This window comes from Cupressus sempervirens, chromosome 3, assembly GCF_028749045.1.
Source record: "Cupressus sempervirens isolate cs-2001-9-10 chromosome 3, ASM2874904v1, whole genome shotgun sequence".
Lineage (NCBI taxonomy): Eukaryota > Viridiplantae > Streptophyta > Pinopsida > Cupressales > Cupressaceae > Cupressus > Cupressus sempervirens.
In genome coordinates, this window is record NC_143120.1 from 405,437,585 (window position 1) to 405,464,512 (window position 26,928).

The window sequence follows — 26,928 nt, forward strand, 5'->3', positions numbered from 1 at the left end:
GATACATACCGGTTAATGAAAACATTATGCACTATTAGTTCAAACACTATAAATGGTGTAACGGTGGCCAAAGCTTTTGGTGGTGCAAAGGTTGGAGGATCAAATTCCACCGGCTTCATTCCTTCTTTGGATGGGTTGATTTATAAAAAATTCGCTCCCCATAACCGGTTCAACTTTCTTATACCCAAGTTACTATGTGGCATCCCATGGTGGTGCCATGTGGAATTTTTATTCATTCTTCCAATGCCACGTGTCCAAGTTTGATTGGACAAAACTGACCAATGTGCCAAATCTTCAACATGGCACATGTCAAACACTGATTGGTGGATAAGCCATGTCATTTTCTGCCATGTCGACATGATGATGCCATGCTGACATCATCAAAACAATGTTTTTCGCCTTAACTTCGAATTGCCATAACTTCTACATCCCATCTTCATTTTTGATGAAACAAAAGCAGTCGGAAAGCTCTCGACGAGCTCTTCAATTTGAAATCCATTGTTGACCACTTTTGAGATGGTCAAATTTTCACCTTTTTGATGGCCTCTGTATGAGGTTTGACCAAACTTTGACTGGCCATAACTTGAGCAAACGAACTCCTTTCAAGCCCGTTCAAGTTCCATCAAGTTCAACTTGACGAGTTCTTTAATCTAGCACTACTTTTGAGAGACTTCGGAACACTTTAATTTTTAGTGGTAGAGCCACCTGGATCAAACCTCCCCACTAAAAAAAGGCTTTTGGTCCTCCAAAAGCGTATGTAGTAGAACCTTTATCTCTCGTCGTAGATCTCAACTCTATTGCCACTTGTGAAGCTTCACTACAATTCTGACTGCTTTCTTCACTTTTGACAATTGCATCAAACTCTGGTCTTGGTTGAATTCACCTATCCCTCGATATCGTCCATTCTGCCTTCTCAAGGTCTTACATTTTGACAATATCATGAAAGCATTCAATGTCATATTTTTCCTCAAGGGGACTCATACTTGGGTCACACTAGGACTTCTACAGAAGAGGGATGTAGTTCAAACAAAACTTGAAAAACCGTAAGGAAAGAAGAAAAATTGAGCATGATAAACCTATCACTCAGTGCTTCTTACGATGGTAGTTCACGTTTGCATTCTAGCCTAGTAACTTTTGATGCTCCTTCTTTCTTGCAAATTGCACGAGCGATGGTAACAAAGCCTCAGCTTTAAACATTCCTTCACCTTTGTACTTCAGAAGGGCTGACTAAAGGCATCACCAGAAAGCTCCAAATATTTGCATATGCACCAAGGTCATGACAAAGACCTATAGGAACATCGGTCATCAACTGACCATTTTTGACCAAGTCATAAAGCGAAGAACTTTAAGGCATTAGCTAGCCATTCTCTGCAACTCTGAATCACACTAGCTATAACAGGTGTTTCTTCTAGAAAGCCTCGCACCAAACAAAGTCTATAATAAGTTCAAAGTATTCTCCTTTTTGGATTATAAGAGATATGGCTTTACATAGCCATACAAACATCTCAACCATAGGATTATACAACTTTATTACAAACAAATTTATTTAGAGTCATCTACTCATAAACACACTAGCTTACTATCAACAATTACCCTACTCTAAAAAAAGGTAATACACACAAAGTTGATATTGCTAGTTAGCTGAAAATTGTCCCCAACTCTTACGAAATTGTTCAAAGGAACCTCCTTTCTTGGGTTTCTCACTGCTCTGTTGCGCTTCCACTAGGACTGCCTCAAGAGTGGTGGAAACTAATGGCACTGCTTGTGCCTTGGTCTCTTGCATGGTGGTATCAGCTACCACCTCAACTCCTACCTTGTCAGCTTTAGGCTAACTAGATTCTACAATGAACCTAGGAGAGTGTCGAAGTTCTGGGCGCAACTTCCAACACTTCTCTCTCCAAAGACCACTTATTTGACAGTGGTTGCAGAAGTTTTGGATTCGTTCATGCATCTTGACCTTCTTCATGGAAGACTTAGCTTCAACACCCTCGGCATTGTCCAGAGAATTTTACTTCAACAAGGCCTCAAAGTTCTTATCGATTCCTCTATATCCCAATCCTTGCTTTCGAGGTCTCTGATTTGCCTCAATAGGATGGGTCATGCCTTGCTCATGGATACCCAAGCCTTTGCCACTATATCCCATTTTGGACATCAGTTTCTTACCGATGCCCTTGGTATGCTTCTCAAAAGTCCCAATAGAGTGTTGTTCAAGTTCCTGCTTCTATTCTGATGCAGAAGATACCTCCACCCAAACACTTTGGTTGGTAGGGGCTTGAAAGTTGAAACTGTCTCAGGTACTCCATATGTTCGCAAAAAGCACAATGGCTTGCATTCTCATTTGAGCCATAATTAGCCCACTTGCCATGACCACATGGGAATCCTTGCTTGGGTAAGGACTTCACAGCTGACAATGCATCCATACTCCCATGTGGGGTGAGCGAAGAGTACAAAGAAGTTCCTTCTGATCATGGGCTCAACGCACACATGCCAACACTCTCCGAATGAAGAGGACTTCTTCCAATATGCTCCCTTTGGAACATCTCATGCAAGCTTTGCTTCTCCATATTGGCCTCTTCCAGAAGCCTTCAGAGATTTGCATTCTCTAATTGAAGCCACTCATTAGCTTCTTCCAACTTCTGGAATCTCTCATCCTCTTCCTGGTAGTCTTGAAAGAGTAGTACCACTTTCTCTTTGATAGAGTGGATGCTTGCCAACATAGATGGAGTCAATTCCATCTTGGATGATTCCCCCTTTTCCTGATGCAATTGTGGAAAGTACACCTACAATCACTTCTTGCAAAACGTGCAAAACTAGGCTCCGATACCACTTGATCTAATTTTTAGGATCTAGACAATTATATGCTGAGTGCGATTGCATAAAGGTGTACAAATACTTAATGTCTAAACTATAACTGAAAAGACATTAAATATTAAAATAACATGATCAATAGAAAGAGTTATATCACCAGAGATAGAGAAGAGGGAGGGAGGGAGAGAGAGAGAGAGAGAGAGAGAGAGAGAGAGAGAGAGAGAAGAGAACCAATGTGATTACGGAGTTCATCTGATCTAAGCAGACTACATCTCTAGGTCTAGCTCAACTAAGTGACCGATGTATTATTGATGCTCCCAAAGTTGATTTACAACATATTGTAGTCTATCCACAAAGTCATTCTACAAATCTTGTCCCGAACCACCTTGCATACAAGCCCTCAAAAGGCGCAAGACTAGTTTTTGAAGAGCAAGAAAGACTTTGCATAAAAGGCTTTACTACAGAGACAGATCACCATTACATCATCTCCTCCTTCAAGAATTCTTCTTGATTAGAGAAAATCTCACATCCCTCTTAGCATCAACTGAATCAAATGCAAATGCATTCGGAATGCCTTACATAAGCCTCCTAACCCCCCCTTTATACATAAAATTATGCTATAATGGGATTTAACCATTATAACCACAAAATAACCCTTTTATGGAAAATATAATTTCGTTTACAACCACCCTACAAATTACTTTGCTTGGCACCACTCATCATTTAGTCATTAGTTTAATGATACTCCTTATTTTAATAAGGTTGGGCGGATACATACCGGTTAAGGATAACATTATCCAAAATTAGTTCAAACACTATAAATGGTGTAACGGTGGCCAAACCTTTTGGTGGTGCGGTGGTTGGAGGATCAAATCCCACCAGCTTCATTCCTTCTTTCGACGGGTTGATTTATAAAAAAATCGCTCCCAATAATAGTAAAGGTGGATGATTGGCTTAGCGGAAAAGGTGGTTGCTAGTGGTCAAGACTTCATGGGTTTGAATCCCACAATAGCCGTTTTGTTACAACCGGTTCAACTTTCCTATACTCGAGTTGCTATGTGGCACATCACATGGTGGTGCCAAGTGGCACTCTTATTCATTCTTCCAATGCCACGTGTCCAAGTTTGCTTGGACAAAACTACCAACGTGCCAAATCTTCAACATGCCACATGTCAAACACTGGTGGATAAGCCATGTCATTTTCTGCCATGTCACCATGATGATGTCATGTTGACATCATCAAAATAATGTTTTTCGCCTTAACTTTGAATTGCCATAATTTCTACATCCCATCTCCATTTTTGATGGAACAAATGCCGTCGAAAAGCTCTCAATGAGCTCTTCAATTTGAAATCCATTGTTGACCACTTTTGAGATGGTCAAATTTTCACCTTTTTGATGGCCTCTGTATGAGGTTTGACCAAAACTTTGATTGTCATAACTTGAGCAAACAAACTCCTTTTGAGCCCGTTCAAGTTCCATCAGGTTCAATTTGACGAGTTCTTCAATCTGGCACTACTTTTGAGAGACTTCGGAACACTTTAATTTTAAGTGGTAGATCCACCTGGATCATGCATGAGGAGGGATAGCCACGTGAGCAAATAAGTCTTGGTTCTCATATGAAGGTTAATGCCCATGCATCCTTTGGTGGTGACTCATGTCTCCTAAGAACTTCAATCAATTCCATCCTATCTTCTTCCTCAGTAGTGAATTGCTACCTTTTTTTTCTAATCACTTCTTTCCTTAGCCATCTTGGAACATGTTCTATCGGAGATTTACCTTTTGAAGATGAAGGAGTTTTCTCTGCTATGCTCTTCCCCTTATCACTCCTCTCTGAAGTCTTCTCCTTTAGTTAGAGATCCGCACAGCGAGTCTTTGTATCCATGGAGTCCACAGTTCTCACCACTGTGTCTCGAGAAGTTTGCTGAGGATACTCACTTATTTGTCCTTCCTCCGACACTTCATTGGCAAATACTTGTTGCGACTCTTCCTCTTGTTCTGCTTGAACCTGTTCTTCTTCATTGTTTGGAGGAAGTGGAGTGGCTGATCCTTCATCTACACAAAATGTAACTCGATTTGGTGATGGTGGAGCTATTTCAGGTCCTTGTATCTGAGGTGGCAACTAATTTGAATCCTCCTGTTGAGGTTGAAGTATCTCTTATTTTGTCTCCCACCAATTCAGTGCCAATGGGCATAAAATCAAAATCTGACATCTTGAAACACCAGTCCCCTCAACATCCAGCTCATCTATCCATTGTTGCATTTCATCCTCAGAGGTTGTAGGCTGAATAGGTTGCTCAGGAATGAATGGCGGTGTAATTGTGGAGCTTCTTCTCCGTTTCAATTTCGTGGCTCCAGCAAGACGGGTCCTCTGATTCAAAGGAAGGTTATCCTCTTCATCCTCATCATCCTCTTCTTCTTCCTCTTCTGGGATAACTTCCAGAACTGATGGGAAAGGAATCATTCTCCTAATTACCTTTTCTCTCCTCTTGATTGGAGTCTTGATCTTTCTTTTCTTAGTAGCAGATGGGGAGGCTTGTACCTCTTGTTGTGGTGGAGACACCTCTTGCACTTCAGTTTCAACTCCTCCTTGCCCTTGTTCAGTTGGTGGCACTTGAGGACTATCCTGGGCTTGCGTAGCTTCAATATTCTCCGACCCTTGTGTATTTTCTGCCCCTAGCTGTGGAGGTATATGAGTTGCTTCCTCTTCTGGCTCGGCTTGTTTGGGAGAAGTTCTCTTTCTCTTCCCTTTACCTTTTTGAGCCCTATAATACCCAACTTCTCTGTCAAGTTGGTGCACTATTTCTGGTCTTACTGGGGATTGAGCTATAAATGTAGGCACTGTAACCTTAGCTCCTCGACCTCTTGCTGGGCGGGCTTAAGCGTGGAAGACTACCGTTTGAGGAATTGGATTCAACTTCAAAGGTCTTTTGATCTAATCCTTTGTCAATTTGATGACATGCCTAGCCCTGTGATTGATATCTGAGTTTTCTTCCTTATCAACCTCAGCATTCATAATAGGTCGATCACCAATCTTGTCCCTATTGAACAATGGATCAAGGACATCTTTAGTATCCTATTGCACAACCTTTAAAGGAACCTTAATCTTCAAAGCATTGGTTGCCAAATAGAGTCATCCTCTAATAATCCCTTATTCGAACATCGTACTTGTCCACCGCGTTCATCCAATGGTCCTCAATTGCATCTTCATGCTGAAATGTCTAACCAGCCAGATACTACACCCTTCCAATGTTATCAAAATAGGGCCGAGGAGAATTATATTCATCCAAAGGACATCGATCCCACTCAAACTCAAAAGATGGAATATCTTGTTTCTGGACCACACTGAATGGTCCTATAGTAACAGGCCACACCCAGGTTATTTTTTGCTGCTTTCGTACTCTGTCATATGCAAACAAGAGTTGTCGAGTGATCTCCAGCAATATAAGTCGGTCACTTGGATACCTAGGGAGCTTCTTGGGATTGAGAGGGGTACCCGTACCCTTAAATAAGTGAATGTTTGATACTAGATGTAATAAGCTCCAACTTCTAAAATCTTGGTCGCTGCCTCCTCTAACATCCTCTTCGCATAATCCCCTTCAATGAACCGGATTATTGTGAATATAGATGCATCATTTACTATCCTGTATTCTTGCTATGCTTTGGAAGCCTTTTTTTCACCAACTAGGGAAATACTATATATGGCCATGCATTTGCATCTTGCATATTTCCCTTCTTGAACAATCCCGGATAATCCGTCACTCTTGCAACTAACAAGTATACAAAATATGATGTCATATAGAACTTTCGGTTATTCTTAACCACCACCAGCTACTCACCCAAGTTCTCACTAAGAATGGAAGCCCAATCAATTGGCATCTCCATTGTTTTGTTAGTTTCAATAAAATGCACCATCCATATATTTAGGTGTCCCGATGCTGGCAACTCCATGACTCTACTCAAGAGTATGATAGAATATCCAATAACTCCCTTCGTGTATCCTCTCGTCATGTCCACTTTGCTTGCTTTACGCCCTAGAGGAGTCTTCTCAATAAGGTATGAGGACTGATGATTTCAGAAGCTTCCTTTACATGTTCCCTATACCATCTCTCCGCTTGGTGATAGGTCAATCTAATGAACTGATCTGCTCTTGGAAGATGGAACACCTTCTCTATGTTCTTAGGTCAAAGATCTAGGACGATCTCTCCAGTTATGCTCTTTATGACCCTTTCTTGAGAACATAGTTTTCTGCTAGTGTCATGATTAACTCTAAGGACTATACCGATGTTGGGTGTGATGTTGCACTGACAAGTCCTGATAAGATCAAAGCAGATATCATCGAGGATCTTTCGGTGGGTTTGTTGCACAATACCAAGAATGCACTCAAATCAGTATGACCCAATTCGGTGTCCCGAATCTCTGAATAATCGTCTTGAAAGGGTGATTTGGTCAGAACACCGCAAGTTTTGGGACCATCTTTTCAAAAAGAGAGGCTGATGAAGAAGCCATTGAATCTACACAAAAACAATTATTAGTCCGGAGTCAAAGAAAAAAATCAATTAAAACTAACCCTAATATTGACATGAAAACCCAAAAACCTTAAGCAACAAAATCACCTAAAAACCTAACTTTTTAATCCCTTATGTGCAAAAAAGGGCTCACCTGGCGCACGCTACCTCCAAGGTGCGCTAGGTGCACCTTTTTTCCCTTGGAAAACCTTTTAAATATTAAGTGCGCAGTAGCGCACCTCATGGGGTGTGCTATTGCGCACCTCATGTACACTTAGCACAAACAGGTTTGCATTTAACACACCTCATGGGATGCGCTAAATGCACACCTTTTTCCTTCTAAGGGATCCTTATGAGTTTAAAGGTGCGTAGCTACGCACCTTTAGTTAGGATTGCTTATTTTTAAGTTTTTTAGGTTTAAGGTTTTAATGTTATTTGAAGTTTTTCGCAAAAAAAGAAGTGCGCACCTGGGTAGGTGCGCAATTGCACACCCTTTTTGATGTTTTAGAGTTGTTATGTTTTGTGAGTGCAGGTGAAGGCAAGGCGGGGAGGCTCACCTCAGGAGGTGCGGTGCTGCGGAACACTGGTGTTAGAATGAGCAAATGAAGTGAAGGGGGTAGAGGGTCCCAGGTTTTATAGACCCAGGGACCTAGCGCACCCTTGGTGTTGCACAACAGCGCATCACCAAGGGGTGAGTCCTTCTCTATGTGCTTTGGCACACCAGCGCACCTAGGGAGGTGCATTGGTGCGCCATTTTTCTACAAAAAATGACCTCCCCAAGATGATAATATTGAGATCTAGGTTTTCAAATCAAGACCCAAATCTGACCAAAGACACTGGGCAAAACCCTAGAAAAGAGTCGGACCTCAAACTAGGGTTCCAAAAAGCCAAAAAATAAAGTAGAGGGTCCCCATTTCTAGGCAAAATAGGCAAAATGGGGCGTGCGTTGTGAAACAGCAACACAACGCCCGAACTTTCTTGCTTGATTCTTCGTCACTGCTACTACTTTCGAACGATGAATTGTCTGAGTCCGGCGATTTGTGCTTTTTCTTGCTTGTTTTCTATTCACTCTCCAGATCCATCAATTATACGCATTCGCGTACAATGTTGGAGGTACAATCTTCATTTTCTTCTTCAGAGTCGGCCATAGCCCCTCAACAAACCATCATTTCTTTAATTCGTCACCCAATTGGCTCTCCATCTTCCCCACCAACTCTTTTAGCCTTCTTGCATAGGCACAGATCGTTTCGTTCTTTCCTTGCTCTGCGTTGTATATTTTTGCTACAGTTTCATTATCGTCCCTTAGCAGTCAGAACTCTACTATGAACTCCTTCTTGACATCTGCCCATGTAGTCAATTTCTAAGGATCGGCATCCGCAAACCAATCAATTGCCACACCCTGCAAGGTCACTAGAAACTGCCAGACCCAATCATCCTCATCTGTTACACCATTTGCCGTCCATATTGTTTCACACGTCTTGCAGTGTCTGATCAAGTCTTTCATCCCGTCACCATTAAACTTCAGCAATTTCTCCTTTGGTCCTTCCATTGCTACTTTCTTTTGACTCTGTGGTACCGGTTGTGTACCTGCATTATTCTGAGCACCCGCATTGTTCTGAGTACCTGCATTGTTTTGCACAACCACGCTGCTTCGAACAACCGTCCTACTTCCAACAACCACATTACCTAGTGAGAAAAGATCTTCCTCAAGCAAAGTTGTTTGATTCTCCGCTTGTATCCCTTTGTTGAGTGTATTGGGAACGAAGAGTTCACTCCACGCTCGTGCTCCTTCGGCACTTTGAGCCGTGCGAGTTACTTCCCTTCCATTCAAATTCTCTACCTTCAGCATATACGAGTCGAGGAACTCCTCCCTTTTCTCTTCCACCAAATTCAATCGCCGTCGAGTCTCTTCTAACAATTCCTCGACACTCCTTGGTCTACTAGGTGAATTCCCTCCCTCTATCTGTGCTCCTTCACCCCCTCGGTGTCTGTCGGCAATCTGCTGAAGCTTCTGTCTGCACTCCGCCTATTGTGCTAAAACTAAAACTTCTTGTGCTGTGCATATTTCATCCTTATCTTTTATCTTATTCCTATCCTTGCTAAGCAGATTCAGCATGAATCTTCATAACACTTCATTCCAAGTTCAACTGGCAATGGCACCAAATGTTTAACGTACAGGGTAAAAGGATACTTATCGCATGTAGTATAGCAAAATATAACATAGAACAGATACTTTATTCATATACGCAATATGCACTCCAATGCTTATAATATTATTATGATGATTCAAAGTCCCTTCCGAACGGTGTACATATAATTTCCCAAAGGGGTGACTCAACTGTCATGCACCCTTTCGGATATATATTCTACCTATTGGCTGCAATATAGAATTTACCAATAACATGCATTATAATAAATATAACCACAAATATGTACATACATATACAGGTATATATATGTTAACTAAGTGTAGAACACAATTATAAACATATTATCACTAAATAATACTTTGGAATAAAGCGTATCATATCTTATTTTTGAATGACATAACATAATGGCCAAGGCCATAATTGAACTGCAAGATTGCCCACATAAGTTACCAGCCACATGAGAGTGCTGATTAAAGATATTTGACCACCTCATAAGTTTGAAACAAGGGAGGATATTCGTCTTTCCCATTACACAATGGAAAGAAAAGAAGTGGATCAAATCCTATTTTAGAGGAAAGGATAATGAAAATGAAAGAACAATTTTTCATTTGAGAAAACAGAAATGGAAATTAAATAAAATGCAAATAAAAAGAAGTTACATGAAATGGAATTTGGGAAACAGTTTATTAGAAGTTCATCAACATGTTTATTAGTTATGATCAAAAGAAAAAGAAAGGAGGAACGGAATAATAGAAGAGATGAAGAGGAAATAGAAAATTGAGGAGGGAAAGCTACCGCTGTGCAAGCCACAAAAACCTTCCAGCATACTTATTCAGGCATACATGGGACTTTCACCCCTTGTGATCTCTTTCCAATGATTAAGACAATGAGCATTGACTTAAATTGTAGGGTCTGAAAAGAAATGTAGAAGTGAGTTAATTCTGTATAAATGCATGGGCTTCCTTGGAGGCATTTTTTGTAACGAAATGTGTGTGGTTTCTTTAAGTTGAAATCTCATACTGGAAGTAGAACAGTAGTGTGACTTGTCAATTTAGAGTGCATAAGGGTCAATTTCAAAGCTTATATTGCTGTTACACAAGGAATTTGTAATGAACTTCTTGCTCAAGTCTGAAAGCTAGAGTTTTAATAGAATACTCACTCAGGAAAAACAACCACTAGAAGGTTATGAGCTTACTTCCTTAGTTATTAGTATGAATGGTAATAGGACATAATACCATCTTGATTGAACTGCTGAACTTTTAAAATAAACAAGTGAGACCTATTTATTCCAAACTACTTATAGATTAAGACGATTTGAAGCTCTCAAAGATTACTTCTGATTATTATGAATACACCTATCTCTGTGTTACCAAGATTACCCTGAAACCTTGATTACACCTAAGAATAAAATAAAAATCAGAGCTAAATATACACTTGGTTTCGTAAGCTTAAATTGAATTCAGAATACAGCTGGTAGAAAGCATAGTATTCTGTTGTAAACATGATATCAAGAAAGCAATAGAAAGCTCAGAAAAAATGGAAATGAATTGTACACAGCTAGAGCTTATATATGAATGGAAAGAATACAATTGAAATAACTTATCGACCAAATTATAGGAAGATGATTTCTCAAGAGATTTTTAAAATTCTACTTTGAAAGTAGCTCAAATTACACTAAAACCTTTGTCTACAACATGGACGTTAAAGGTTAACATTTAAGTTGCCATAACCTAGTAAAGATTATGTCTAGACCAGTAGGGTCATATGGAAGTTACAAACTTGAATGAGGTAGTGAACCAGGACTACACGTACAACGTGCCTGCTAAAGAATCCTTGGCCAAGGTGACGCATTGCTTAGCAAGCGTCAATCTGTTCATAAGGCCCAGTTACACATTTGAGTCAAAACGGTCATACTAGATAGGGGTTTATGCTAAAGTGTGATCAACTAGAGAAGTGTAGGGCCTAAAAACCAGAGCTTGTATAGCATTTGATCCATCCGAAGTTACTCCATCAAGCAGGGCAGGGCCATTCTCCAATTGGAGGGTGTGTGGGGAACCATTTGGTTCATGGTTGGGGGCAAAGCACCCTGATGATGCTTCCCCTCTCTGGCAGATAGAAGTACTCGGAAACACTTCAACATGATTCAAAATTGGGTCAGTTTCCTATCTTTACTTCAATACTCGTTACAGTTCTTAATTTGCTTTCAACTATCAGTACCAAAGCAGATAAAAATATATTTTAGTTTAAAATTTCATTTGAGTTGCTGCAGTTATGAAATATTGCCTATTAATTATTGATCAGCACTTGCACTTACTTTCTTTTCAACAAAAAATAGATATTGTTATCTGTGTAAATTTTATTAGATCGAGATATGATGAGTTTCATTTATTGCATAGTAAATGCATGTTACAAAAATGTTGTACAATGCTATCATGCTGAAATGTTACAATAGTCAAGTAGCACTTTCTGGTTCTTAAAGATATCTTTAGGAAATTTCAAGACAATAAAAATAATTAATTGGACACATATCTTACTACCTTGAGAAGGTCCCTAAGCAGCTAGAGTTTTCTACTGACAGCTGTGGTGGTTATGGGAGAAATATTACAAGAAAATAATTAAGTTCTAAATTAGTATGAACGGAAAATATACTTTGTAACAGTAGCAGAGATGCAATCAAGATATTAGAAAACTGCACCTATACTTAATCACTTGTATTTACTAAAATCCTAATTTATAAAGTGGATCAATACCTTGCAGACCCCAAACGTTGCTTTTGAATTCCAAAGTAATGTTGATTGTAAGAACACATCCTTGATCTTTTTCCCCGGGAGATAATATCAATTCTCCCCTTGTAACAAACCGCTCCCCACCTGGAATATCTATAATGGGATTGGATATGATTGTGAAGCAATTCCCACATCTTGTGTATTGTTGTTTTTCTCTAACCTTTAGTTTATCAGTACCTAGAAGAGATCCAAAACATAAATAGGTTTATATACAATCAGCACAATATGTTTATTTATCTACTTCGATACATTATTTCAAACACGAAACTCTTTTCAAATTTTGGCATTTAAAAGAAAAAACTAACACAATAATCTATCTAGTAAAAGATTTCAATCTAGATCCTCGTAGCATTTCAAATACCGAACAAGCAGATCAAAAAATGCCAAATATATTCTAATTAAAGAAAATATTTGTCTGACCCATAAGTAGCCAGACACATGAAAAAGGGAAAAAATACATTATGCAACTCACTGACCAATTGAAACCACAGAAAATAGAATTAAAAGCAGCGTCCAAGGGTTGTAAGTAGTAGCAAAGATTCATGTGGCATCCAGCATCTAGAAAATTCCTATGACTGCATCAGAATTGAAGCAAATTACCAATCAACACATGAACTACAACATACATCTATTGATGAGATTTGAGGTTCAGATAAACAATTAAAATATTAAGATAAAAATTAAAACAAGTACTTATCATTTGAAATTAATTGATGCAATCTTCCACACAATGAAAGGATTGTTGAGAAGGTACACAGGAAAGGCTTATTACTTAACTAAATTCCTAGTGGAAATGAGATATTGATGGAGTCAGATGCTAATCAAAGGATTGCAGGAGCTGGTAGTGTGATGTAAAAATCCACAAAGGCAACTTATGCTTTCATTAACTGATAAATGTGGAACCCAGTCTAACAAGGTTTCCAAATCTATCTTCATTAAAAGGGTTTTACAGATAGGAAAAGAAGCTGGAGTTGAATTAGTTTGCATTAAAACATGCTCACAAATCCTCGTCAATTATCCCCACAATGGTAACATCATCCAAACTGGTGATTAGAGACTAGAAAAGCTAATTATCAGAAACCATCAACTAATTCATAACTTGAAAAAGGGAATGATGCTCCATAATTAAGTGGAATAGTACCTTCTATTGCTAAAGCTGGTACAGCTCTACAACCTAATTTTACTGATAACTACTAAAGATCTCTTAAGTGGCAACCTCGATATAACTATCTTGGTATTCTTAAAAATAATAGGTTAAAATCTCAGAAAAAGCCACCTATATGGGAGAAACACCTAGAGAACATCATTACTAATGAGAAAAGGCTGGGATGAAAAAGGTGCTGAATTTACCTGGTACAAGGATCAGCTTCAGGAACTTAGCCACCTAACCAATGAATTTTCAGTTCTAGTTATATTGAATTTCCTATGGGACTCTATTTTATTAATATTTATCATCTCTAACTTATTTTTACATTGCTTCTGCAGAACAATGTAAATTTTCATAGCATATAATGTTGTCCCTGAGATCCAACTCAACAAACCTCTCTCTTCAACTGCCAACATTGTCATGTCTTCTTTTAAGGTATGTCTTTCATTTTATATTCAATTATTGTCATGCAGGACATCAACAAATATTCTCTTTTCTTTTCAAGTTGCAAGAAGAGTCTTTGGTTTCTTTGTTGTCCTTTTAACAATCTCTTCTATTGGATTTTCCTTCTAGTAAGTCCTCAGATCCATTCACTACTCAATATGGAGATCAAATACATTCTGCTGCTACAATCCAGCTCAAAATTCATAAATCCCAACATATTTTGGGTTCCTCTTCTTGCTCTTTTTTCAAGTTTGCAAAATCTTCATCTCAACAAAGAGACCTCTATCAAGTTATCAACTTCCTGTAAATGCTCCTATTTTGCCTCTTCAAACCAAGGTGGCAACGGGTCAGGTATCTCACTAGGTGAATGTGGACAGATGCTCAACATACTCATAACAATTCAAGTTGTCAGTAACCTTGGCAAGGGGAGTTTGTGTACTTTCAAAGCCTATGAGAGTAACAAGACATTCATCATGGGTTGACAGCTTTATTGAAATATACTTTGCTCAGATTAAATTGAACTTACTATATACTCACAGCAATAAGGTTTTACTTCATTGCAACCAAATTGAAAACCAGAAAGACAAGGAAAATAGAGATACTGACGATCAATTGCAGAATATCCTTGATTGAAATTGTAAGTCCAGTTGACAGAGTTACAAATAATTATTACCCAAAGCTGAAATCATTTGCCACTGACCTGATAGTCTGATGTACAAGATTGGCTGGATAAGTTACAGACCTGCGATTCACTTGTTTATGGCAAAGAGCTGTGAGTTCTTCCGGGTATTTTGCCTTTTGGAGGCACCTTAATTTCTGTAGCTTTTCAACTGATTTCTGCCCAGAAGAGGGTTACAGCATAAGAATACTTCTAGCTGTAAACCACAACTTGGAAGCTGAAGATTCTGAGACGATTCTTCCAGGGTTTCATCCAGCAGAGGGTTTCTACAGGGACTGTGTCCTGTAGAAGCAGAGATGTTTCTTGCAGATAGGAAAATATAAAACACCAAGATGAATAATAATATTCATAATCCCATATGCTCTCTTATAAAGCTTCTCCATCGAAAAAAACCGCAAACACATCCAAAATCCTAGATTTCAGGTGATTTTCCTTGAGCCTGAAGTTTATCAATAATAATAAAGTGGCCACCTCCTCAAAGACTGAAAAATAGGAACTTAAAACAAGTTGTCCCCTCTTTATAAATTCATTGGCTAAGTTATTATTAAAGAAGACTTAGCAAATTACTTATTTAGTAATAAAGATAATTAGAAAAGGGGGGACATTGCATTGATCATTCATGTGGACCTCATCTATGATAAATTTTTATGGCTCTAGGAAATTTGATCTTGAAATAGCTTCCATGTTGTGACTCCCAGTATCATATCTATCCCCATCAATTATACCATCAAGATGAGGTATGTATATCTTCTCCAACCTTAAAGGAGGTTAGGAATCATGACAATCAGGGACTAGCATTAATGATCTCCAATACCACATCTTTTTCCATAATATGAATGGAAGTAATATTGTACTATGGTTAACGTAAGAATCTGTATATACTTTCTTAATATATATTTGGTTAATGTAAGAACTTGTCTAAGGGACTGTAGATTTTCTTTGGTTAGAGCAGTCTTGTAGATCTCTAGATACCAGATTCCCTTTCCATGTCAATGCGAAGATGACTATTATCCATATCAAAAATCATGATAAGTAGTCATATTCAAAGATTACAAGCCATTCCAAGTTTATTTATGTGCATTCCAATATATTCTTTCAACTTAATACATCGAAATTGAAATTGGATTCTCTTTATGATCCATGCCCTTCTATGGAACAAATAAATATCATTCGCCATAGTTGAATTCCCAGTTATAGTGGAGTCGAAATTAAACTCGAGGAGCCTTTGATATATTAAAATCTAGTAACCAAATGGGAATTTTCATCTTAATGCATCAACAGCCTGCATCTATTTTGCCTGTTTGTCGGACAGTTGTTTTGTCAACTAAAACAAAATATACGTGATCCATATTCATGCTCACTATGTTCATGATGGACTACTGCCTTGAAAATTTCAGGCTAAAAAATCCTTTCCTACCTTGAAAATATAAGCTCACTTTATTACTTGTTCTCACTATTTAATACTAATGGTATTTAATTAATATTGGCGATTTGTTCAAAAGACAATCTCGGAAGTATTGCCATCTTGTTAGATTAAAAAGTTGCAACATGATAATATGGGAAGCAAAACCTTGCTCAATGTTCATTTCTGCATGTTCCTGACTAGAATGAAAATCGAAAGAATAAAACATATACACCATGACAATATGCACAGCAAACCACACATCTGATATTAGCGGCAGCAAATCAGTTAAATTACAAGTAAGTCCATACTCGATTTTACATTAAAAAGTAAAGAGCAATAGTCACCATGATTCCATAATAACTAAGCACATCCAACAGTAATTCTCCCTGCCTTAACATTTATTGGAAGCAAATCCAACAAGGCTGTTACAAAGTCCACACGAATCACTTGTATATTTTCATGATGTTCGTGATGACAAACTCAATGACATCAACACAAAGGCAAAACAAAAAAAAGTCCCATAAAATTGACTAAAATAGGTTATTTCTATTAAAATAATATTTCCTAAGATAGTTTCTATTTGTAATGGTCACTTCTAGATATTGTAAATATCTTGTATAATAGCAAGGTTGCACAATGACAGGGGTACTTGGGGTACAAGTATGACTATTTTTATAAATAGGGGACAGGGGCACTTGGGCGCGTCAATTTTTTTAATATAATTTAATATTTATTGAAATCTAAAAATACGAGTCATGACAATGGTTTTTCAAAACAAAAACCCTCACAAAATTTGCAGATGTAACGTATTGTTATTAGTTTCAGATTTGCAATATGCCAATATGTTTGTAATAATAATATATGCTAAACGTTTTGATGCATAATAGAGGAGGCAGATTTTAAATATGAACAAGAAGATCATAAATCTATAACAATGACATATTGCAAATGATAAACTTCTGACTTGAAACAGTGATAAAGTTCACAGTTGATCAGTACTGTGTCAAAGTTTCAAACTAATTACATATTGAATTAGGCTTGATAAACAAGCTGATACGCAAACAAAAACCGAAATAAAACTCAAATGAGAAATCTTAATCAAGGTCCTTAGCTATGATGCTTTCCACTAAGTACCCAATACATGGATACGTGTATACGGTACTTGGGTACGTGGGTACACATCCCTGGGGTGTGGGTACTGATAATAAAATCTTTCTATTATTTGCATGTTTTTTTTAAGAAGCATCTCTTTTGTAAACTCTATAAGAACAATTCGTTCTTACAAAATAACTATCCAACTATCTACCAATTACCTTTTGTAATGTGGTATTAAACAGCTAAGTTGTATTTTTCCAAAAACAAATCACAATTTCCTTCAGAAATTATTTGGTTTAATTTATTGTTGTTTTTTGCAACCCGTATAGACTTCTTGCAATTTTCTTGAACCGGTGATAATATTCCTTTCAAGGTTTCCATCCCATTTTTGCCCTCTACTCTCGACGTCATTTTTGGCACTTGTTTTATTGCCCTACCTGCGAGGCCTGCACAATCATTTCTGCACACTTTTTGTTATGGACGAGATCTAACTCTAAGAAATGATGTTCTTCTGCAAAACACGACTATATTTTCCACTATCTCTACTCGACAACTCTTTCTACTTCTGCTAGAATTTTTTGTAGTCTATGAATAAACTTCTTTTTGCACCCAAATCAAGCCACAACCATCATATCTCACACATACAACTAGGGTTTTGTTGAAAAATGCAGCCTGCGTCTATGTTCTTCCACCGTTTTTTACAACAATCTGCCATTTTTGGAGTTCCTCAAAACACCTTCAATTTTTTTACTACGCTAAGAGATAATCGTCTATTATTAGTTAATGTTGTCGGTAGATTCTATATAGTAGCCAACAAGTAGAATTGTATCCAAACAGGCACGTGACAATTGAGTCCCCCCTTCGGGAAGGTATATGTACACCGTCTGGAATGGACTTGGAGGCATCATCATTGTAATGAATCATATCGAATATTGTAGTATCTTCTGTATACATGCGAATAACAAAAGGAATATGTCTGTGTTACATGTTCTTGTTTATTGTCTAAATGCATTAATAAACCGTTTACCCTGTAGGGTAAACATTTGGTGTCATTGTCTATAAGGACCAGGTGCTATGAATGCCAAACACATTGAATAACGATAGAAATAAGAATCCAGAAGATGACGGCATAAGTGTGGCACAGGAAGTATTAAACCATACACAACAAAGCGACCGGAGGCACAAACTCCAACAACTCGCTGAAGGGTACGACAGTGGTGGCACAGGAGGTGACCATGGTACCATGAGAGCATTGACGAATGAAGTGCAGTCACCAAGTCGACCAAGAGAGAGGTTGATAGAAGAAGCCCGAGAAAGTCGAAGGGTGATCGAGGGAACAAAAGAAGAATTGGCAAACTGGTATACATCAAGGGGGAATCTGGACAGAAGGGAAAGGACTAGCGCGGCTCAGAGTGTCGAAGGAACACGAGTGTGGGGTGAACTCTTCATCCCTGATACACCTGACGAGAAAATACAGTTTGGTTGAAACAACCAAGTCCTTGAGGAAACCTTCACGCCACTCAAGAACGTAGGTGTCCGTAACACAGGTGTTCAAAGCGGTATGAAAATACAGAACAACGTGGGTACTGACAACAGTGCACAACAAAAGAAAGAGAGGGAACTGATGGTCGATCCAAAGGAAAAGTTACCAAAGTGTGACGAGGATGGCACGACTGACCCAATCAAACATTGCAAAACTTGCGAGACGATTTGGACAGCGAATAGAGAAAACAACCAGGACGAATGGGCAAGGCTATTTCCAGCTACCTTACAAGGTGTAGCAATCGATTGGTTTTCGAACACCGATCCGAGAAAGCTAACCACATGGGAAAACATAAAGAAGGAATTTATTACAGAGTTTCAACTGCTACGAGACGACAATGAGATAGTAGTAGAAATATACACCACAAAACAAGGAAAAAATGAAACAGTCTGTGTATATGCTAGAAAGTTAAAAGAATTAGTAAATAAAATGGAAAGTAAGCCAGTAGACGGGCTGAAAAAGAGATGGTTCATAAAAGGACTACGCACAGAGTTACAAAGGAAAATGAAGATTGTACCGCCATCATCGTACACTAAAGCATACAATCGAGTGATGGACTTAGAGAGTGAACAGAAAACAAAAAACAAAAAAAGCAGATCATCCGACTCGGATGAATCCTCTTCTAAAGATAGCAGTGGTGATGAAAAGGGCAGTAAGAAGGTTCAAGCCCTCCAGAAGGATAAGATTGGGATGATGAAGGAATTTAAGAATATGCAGAAAGGGAATAGTTAGACCAAAGAAAACGAGCTATGGTGCACAAAATGCAAGACGAAAGGTCACACTAAGGGATCCTGTCTGAAGAATCAGTTCCATGATATCTGCCAAATTGCGATTCCCGTTCAATATGAAAACAAGAGGGCATCAACAAGTGCTCTTGACACAAGAAGCATCTACGTCAGGAGGGAGTGAAAACCCAAAAAATGACAGTGCCACCTCAAGTGGGTATAGAAACAATAGAAGGGGAGAAAACAACAATAATAACGGGGGCTGCAGTCAGATTCAATATGATGTGAATAGTCGACCGATGGTCCAATGTTGAGCATGCAACTTGTGGGGCCACTTTGCACGGAACTGTACAACGACGAACACACTAAAGTTATGCAAATGGTGTGGTCCTGGAGACCATGAAGATGCCAAGTGCCCGAAATCAAAATCAGGAATGAATTTGATCAACATCAAATCAAGAACGGACAAAGAGGAAGTCTTGGCAATTACAAGTAAACAAGCAAAGCTATACCTAGATCCGACGAAAGAAAAGAAGAGACTCAAAGAAGCATGGGCAGAATTTGAAAAAGGGATGTAGACAAAGAAATCACAAATGGAGAAGGGCGACACTGTGGGTACCTCAAAGAGGAACTGTTCAGAATAGATCATAAGGCGGATATTACAAACTGAAGTACTAGTAAAATTAAATGATCTAATCCTCACAATGCCCCAACTACAAACGACACTCACAAACATGGCTTCGGCTGCTAAACTACCAAAAGAATTTATGAAAGAGAAGGAAAACAAAACAAGCGCAACAGACCCAATGCTGCTAGCCCTCACATCAGGAAGGCATCTGGCGGTCGTAGAAATGGGTATATTGGGAACAATCCTCTCAGACACAATTGTGGATAGAGGTTCGGGGGTAAATGTCCTACCAAAAGATACCTGGAAGAAGTTGGGACAGCCAACGTTGTGGCCACCCACGTTTCAATTGCTAACCACAAACCAACATGGCATTAAGCCTCTAGGGATCCTGATGGCACAACCAGTAACTATTGGAACACAGTTGTTCCTACTCGACTTTGTAGTCATCCCGCTAAAAAAAAGGGGATATGACGCCATTCTAGGACGAGGATGGCTCGTACAAGCAAAGGTTAAACATGATTGGAAGAAAAATACATTATCAATGGAGAGTAGAAGACAGAGATTCACTATTGATTTACACACACAAATGGTGAGAGAAGAAGTCGAATCGTCCGATTTAGAAGGAGAGGACGAAGGGAAGAAGCAAATGGAACTAAATGAGGAAGGAGTCCTACAGTTGGAAGGTGGATTGAAGGACGATGATCTAGATTTGGTGAACGGACTATTTCACTGGCAAATGGAGGATTATGAACTCTTCCAAAGTTGCAACATATTAACAATAGAGGAAGAACGCAACAGAGACGGATTTCCAAAAGAATTTAGGGAAATAAAATATGGGAACGCACAGCTGGATGAAACACCTGCACATGTATTCATTAAGGGAAAGCCAATAAAATATGAAGAGGCCACAGTACAAACCATGAATCTAGGAGATGATACCGAACCAAAGAACATACTGGTGGGAGATAACTGGAATCCAGTATTAAAAATAGATACATTTAAAATAGTACGGCCTTTTAGGAGAGCAAAGCAAGTACACCGTACAAACAAGCGTCAAAAGAAGTTCTGGCCATACAGGCATGTGTGGAGGAGAGTAGAAGGGAGTACGTTCACCATAAAACAGGGTCGTACGACCTATCAGGAGCGTAAGCAAGAAAGGAAGGCAGTAAAGAAAAACAAAACACTGTACAACCTAGGAAGGACGTCGTACAGCCAGGAAAAAGACGTCAAGAAATCATAGGTGATCCACTGTACAGCTAGACACGAGAAGATATTGTACATGACACACTTTACGGCTCAAGAGGGGAATAAGGATCACCATACAAGTAATAAACAGCTAGTGAATTGGACTGTCCGGACTCAAGGAGAACACAAGTTAATGCCCCATACGGCCTTAAGGAAATCACAAAGACCGTACGGCAATTTGCATGTTCAGGAAAGATTGTACCAAAATCCAAAGAGAGCTTTGACCCATGCGGAGAAGAGAAGAATACACCATACGGCTGGAAATTTGCAGGAAGAGACTTGGAGGTGCACCATACGGCAAGCATAGGGCAAGGGAAAAATACCGTACGGACTGGAGGCACCATACAAACAAGGAGCAACCACTGTACAGCCAAGCAGATGCCTACCGTACGGACATGAGAAGTATTGTACGGCCAAAGAGTACCGTACGAACATCAAGTAACACTGTATAGACAACAAATAAGACCGTACAGTCTAGGACATCAAGTAATACCGTACAACCAGACAAAGGAGTACAATTCGAGCTAAGACACCGTACGACAGAAGAGAGTAATACAATTGTTGTACGGAAGTCCGTACAACCTGGGAAGAACATAGTACAACCAACTATAAAAGACAAACATTGCCATACAACCTTGATTAGCATACTTTGTGGTGATTGTACGAACTACTTGCAGAGGCAGTACATTGTGTAGCTGTACACCGTACGGTATTAGTAGCGAGATTATAACACAACACAGAAGTCTGAGATCACTGTACAGACCCTCTTGAAGGGAAGGAGATTGCAATACACCAGTAGACACAGAAGAAGGGTGATATGAGCTTCTCTGCCCTAGGACCCCGCAGGGGCGTTGCCCCTCGACCCCGAGTTAGTGCAGTTATCAATCGTAGGAAGTGTGACTAGTTGATGAGACCTGGAGCCACTGCCAGAAGTGGAGATAGCATTGGAGCAAGCCTTTCGAGAAGGGTCCTATGCTTTGAGGCACTCAAAATAGGTGTTGGACATGAGGCTGTCTTGGTGGATGCATAGAGAGCTTGGGAGGAGCTGATCATCCAGTTGGAGGCAGTCGAGCGACATTTGGCTCAGCGTGCTCAAGAGTGGAAGTAGAGAAGGCGGCACAGGTGGCTATCAAGGTCAAATTGGCTAAGGTGATAGTATTATGTTTGCGGAGGCTACAGATGCAACATGTTTTGGAGACCAGTTTGGTGCAGGCACAGGAAGAATGTGAAAGTGGTGTAACAGAAAAAGATCTATCTTGTTATAGTTAGTCACAGTTAGTGTACTCTATTTTGTTAATTTGTCTCAAATATTTTGTTGATGTTGTCGGTAAATTCTATATTGTAGCTGATGGTAGAATTGTATACGAACGGGCGCGTGACGGTTGAGTCATCCCTTCAGGAAGGTATATGTACACCATCCGAAATGGATTTGGAGGCATCATCATTGTAATGAATCATATCGAATATTGTAGTATCTTTTGTATACATGCGAATAATAAAAGGAATACTTCTATGTTACATGTTCTTGTCTATTGTCTGAATGCATTAATAAACTGTTTACCCTATACGGTAAAATAGTTAATGGTAATCTATTGTATATATTTAGTTAGCTTTAGTTAGCTGTAGCTTTTTTAGCTATCTTTCAGCTATAATAGAATGTTTCTATTCTTTATGATCATTTCCCAAGGAAACATTGTTCCATTCTTTTCTATATAATGACCTCTTGGTCTCTATTAATAACAAGCAAATATTCTCCAATTACTTCGTAATAATTTTTGTCGGATTCAAATTTTGATTTTAGATTCTTGGTGGGTTTTTCAAACCGTCACCTTAGTTGCCTTCAAATTTTTTTGGGTGTCTTGTTTTTCATGCCTTGAATTCTGTGTCAACTAAATTTTTATTTTGTTTATAGATTCTTGATGGGTTTTCCAAGATCTCAACTAAGTTATATTCGGATTTTTTTGGGTGCCTAACTTCCATACCTCGAATTTTGTGCTAGCCGATTCACATTGAATTCCATAGTAACACGGAGACGTGTCCCCCCTTTTTGCCCCACGTCTCGGAGATAGGGATGCACCAAGGGCTAGGGACTCCGTCATCCCCCAACAACACCACCAAATTCCACCACCTCCGCCGAGATAGGAGCGCATCCTAATTTTGACTATTTGTAGTATATAGTATATACAACCCCCCATACCCTCCATCGTCCCCCCGCTGTCCCCAAATTAAGGCCCCTCTATCCCCCCGTCCCGAAAATTGGTCCCCCTATTTCGTCGTCCCCCCATCCCCCAAGGTGGTGTAATTATGTTGAAATCAATGCATGTACCTACCTATGTTATCAACACATTCAAATTTGTGCATTCAGCCATCTTGGTTTCTCGATTTTTTTACCTCGAAAAATGTGCAATGGCATCTTTGACCAATTTTTTGTTGGAAGGCAATAAAAAATTCAATGACAAAAATTACAACACATGGAAGGAGCGCATGATGACGATCTTTAAATACAAGTGTCTTGACAAAGTTATTTTGGGCACAACTAATCCTATAGATGAAGGCAAAGAGCGGGATAAATTTGATGGGCAAAATCATCAAGTTGTAATGCTCGTCAAACTTTTTGCCACTGATGATCAGCTCCTGCTGGTCCCTTGTAGTAAAACAACCGCAGAAATTTGGAGTCATCTAAAAGGTTCGCATAAAACCTTGAACAAGAGTCATGCCTTCTTTCTGAAGAACATGCTCTTCTTGATCATGATGGATGATTAGGTATACCTATAGGATCATCTCAATAAAATCAAAGATATTTGTGACCAAATGGAAGTCATTGGATGCAAAATGGAGGAAGAAATAACGGTGATCATCCTAAAGAGTCTCTCATCTTCTTATGAGCACTTTGTTGAAACTCTCAACATTGCTTCCACTCATTCTAATGTTTCATTTCCAATCTCTATAAAATGCTTCTATAGCAAGATTGCTAGAAACAACAATTCGACAATGGTACTAGCTCATCTCCAAACACTCAAACCTTCTCAACTAAATCCACAGGAAACTATCAATTCTCCCAATCTTCTCAGCAATGTTTCATTTCCAATCTCTTTAGAATGATGATCATCCTAAAGAGTCTCTCGTCTTCCTACAAATACTTTGTTGAAATTCTCAACATTGCTTCCACTCATTCTAATGTTTTATTTCCAATCTCTGTATAATGCTTCTACAACGAGATTGCTAGAAACAACAATTCAACAATGGTACTAGCTCATCTCCAAACACTCAAACCTTCTCAGCTAAATCCACAGGCAACTATCAATTCTCTCAATCTTCTTAGCAAAATCATTTTGTTCACTTGTCAGAAGTCACGTGCAACTATTGCCATAAGTTTGGTCATATGAAGTTGAAGTGCGCAAAATGCTCTCAGCTGTTCACACCAAGCAATCTAGTTCACAACCTCAAGTGCATGCTACGAAACACACTAAACTAGGTGAATCTTCTTTTTATGCTTTCATGGCTAAAAGACTTGTAGATCATGTAAAATCATTTGCCTAGTATATTGAATCAAGTGTCTCCTTTCACTTGACTCATCATCGGGATTGATTCACAAATTCCCAACCATTCTCATATTCAACTATTTTTGAAAAAGAGTGCATTGTTGTTCAAAGATGCAATAAACAAATTCAGTCTGTAGAGGAAGGAAATTGATTTTCCTTGATGTGTACTATGTTCTAGGCATGGAACTCAATCTTCTCCCCGTCAATCAAATTCCAAGACATTCTCCTCGACTTGATATGACCTCTAGTTCACATTAGTGCAATATCATTGATTGGGAAACGCAATCTGCAGTTGCCATCGGTGTTGAAGATCATGGTCTTTTCATAATTGACATTGGGGATATTTTGAAAAAGCTTTCTATGGCAGCCCATTGCTCCTCTATTTCTACAAAGTGGCATTAGTAGTATGGACACTTGAATGTGCACTATCTTTCTCAGCTTGTTCAAAAAGCTCTTGTCATTGGACTGTTGGAGATTCAGACACAAAATCTTGGAGTTTGCCGAGCATGTCAGGCTAGAAAGCAACATTGCAATCCTTTTTCAGATGGCGACTCCTAGAGAGCTTCTATGGTATTACAACTAGTCCATGTTGATGTTCTATGTTCTAGGCATGGAACTCAATCTTCTCCCCGTCAATCAAATTCCAAGACATTCTCCTCAGCTTGATATGACCTCTAGTTCACATTAGTGCAATATCATTGATTGGGAAACGCAATCCGCAGTTGCCATCGGTGTTGAAGATCATGGTCTTTTCATAATTGACATTGGGGATATTTTGAAAAAGCTTTCTATGGCAGCCCATTGCTCCTCTATTTCTACAAAGTGGCATTAGTAGTATGGACACTTGAATGTGCACTATCTTTCTCAACTTGTTCAAAAAGCTCTTGTCATTGGACTGTTGGAGATTCAGACACAAAATCTTGGAGTTTGCAAAGCATGTCAGTCTAGAAAGCAACATTGCAATCTTTTTTCAAATGGCGACTCCTAGAGAGCTTCTATGGTATTACAACTAGTCCATGTTGATGTTTGTGAACCTATTGGCTACTACCTCAGCTATTGGGTGTAGGAATTTTTTATTTTTTGTTGATGATTTCAGTAGTAAAATATGTGTATTTCCTTTGTCAAAAATCATTATTTGTAGAAAGAGTCTGGTCAACATATTATAATTCTTAGAACTAACAATGGAGGAGAGTTTTGTTCCTTTGCCTTCTCCCATTTATGTGATCAACATGGCAAAAAGCGTCAATTAACAATACCCTACGCCACTGAGAAAAATGGTGTCATTGAGCGTCAAAGTTGCACAATCAAAAAAATGAAATGTTTTATGCTTGAAAATAAGCATAGGGTGCACCAAAAGATCTTCAGAGACTACAAAAGAGAGGCACCAAGAAATCTACATTGCATCATGAAGAACATCCACTTCTTGTGGCAAATAAGGTGGTGGTTTGCAAGCCTCAACTAGAAGAACAAGGGGAAAGGGTGGAGAAGGCCAAGCGAATCAAGCGGTGAAAGGACTTGCATTCCTCATCAAACCATTAATTCATGGTGCAAGTGCACCTGTGCTTGGGGCTACGGAAAGGGGAGGAGGTGCGGTAGGAGGAGGTGAGGTGGAGAATAGAGAGGAGGGCAAACTCCCACAACGCGGTCATGAGCGAATTAAGCATGGAGGTAGCATCACCAAGGTCGGTGAAGAAATCCTGGGGGAGGAGCCATCTGAAGTGGTGGACGAAGAGATCACAGTCACTCTTAGTAAAGCAAAAGGAGGTGCACATAGGGGGGGTTGCCTCAGGAGGGGCTAAGGGGGTAAAGGGGTGAGGGGAGTGAGGGGGTGAGTGGGAGAGGGGAGAACTTGAGGGTAACGCTAAGGATGGTGTGATCGTCCAAGGGAAAGCAAGAGACAATGAAGTGATTGTTGGAGGAGATGAAGGAAGCATAAGAGAGAGCATAGTCAACAACCTTGCACCACTACAATGTGGCCAGCAAGTGAAAAGAGCAAAACCAGGAAAACATGGAAGCATGTTTAGGATCACCAAGTCAAAGGACTCACATAATTGTAGTAGATAGTGACCCAATAGAAATGAAGGATCCACCACTGTCCTCTAAGAAGCACTGCAGGCTCAAGGCGCTCAAATCCGATTCAGCCATACAATTTGAATCCACGATCATTAGGGGAAATCTAAAGGTCTTTGGTTTGTTCACTAAAGTCTCCCAAAATGATGATGT

At 39.2% G+C, this 26,928-nt stretch overlaps 1 protein-coding gene across 2 annotated transcripts in view; it reads right to left on the minus strand.

The window, feature by feature from the left end:
• LOC149566720 (uncharacterized) overlaps positions 1-26,928 on the minus strand; it is a 73,473-nt gene that overhangs the window by 18,880 nt on the left and 27,665 nt on the right. For both annotated transcript variants that reach the window (XM_089820062.1, XM_089820063.1), the window contains one exon: positions 12,217-12,429. In XM_089820062.1, the coding sequence (XP_089676188.1) occupies positions 12,217-12,429 (213 nt within the window). The remainder of the gene's footprint in view (positions 1-12,216; positions 12,430-26,928) is intronic.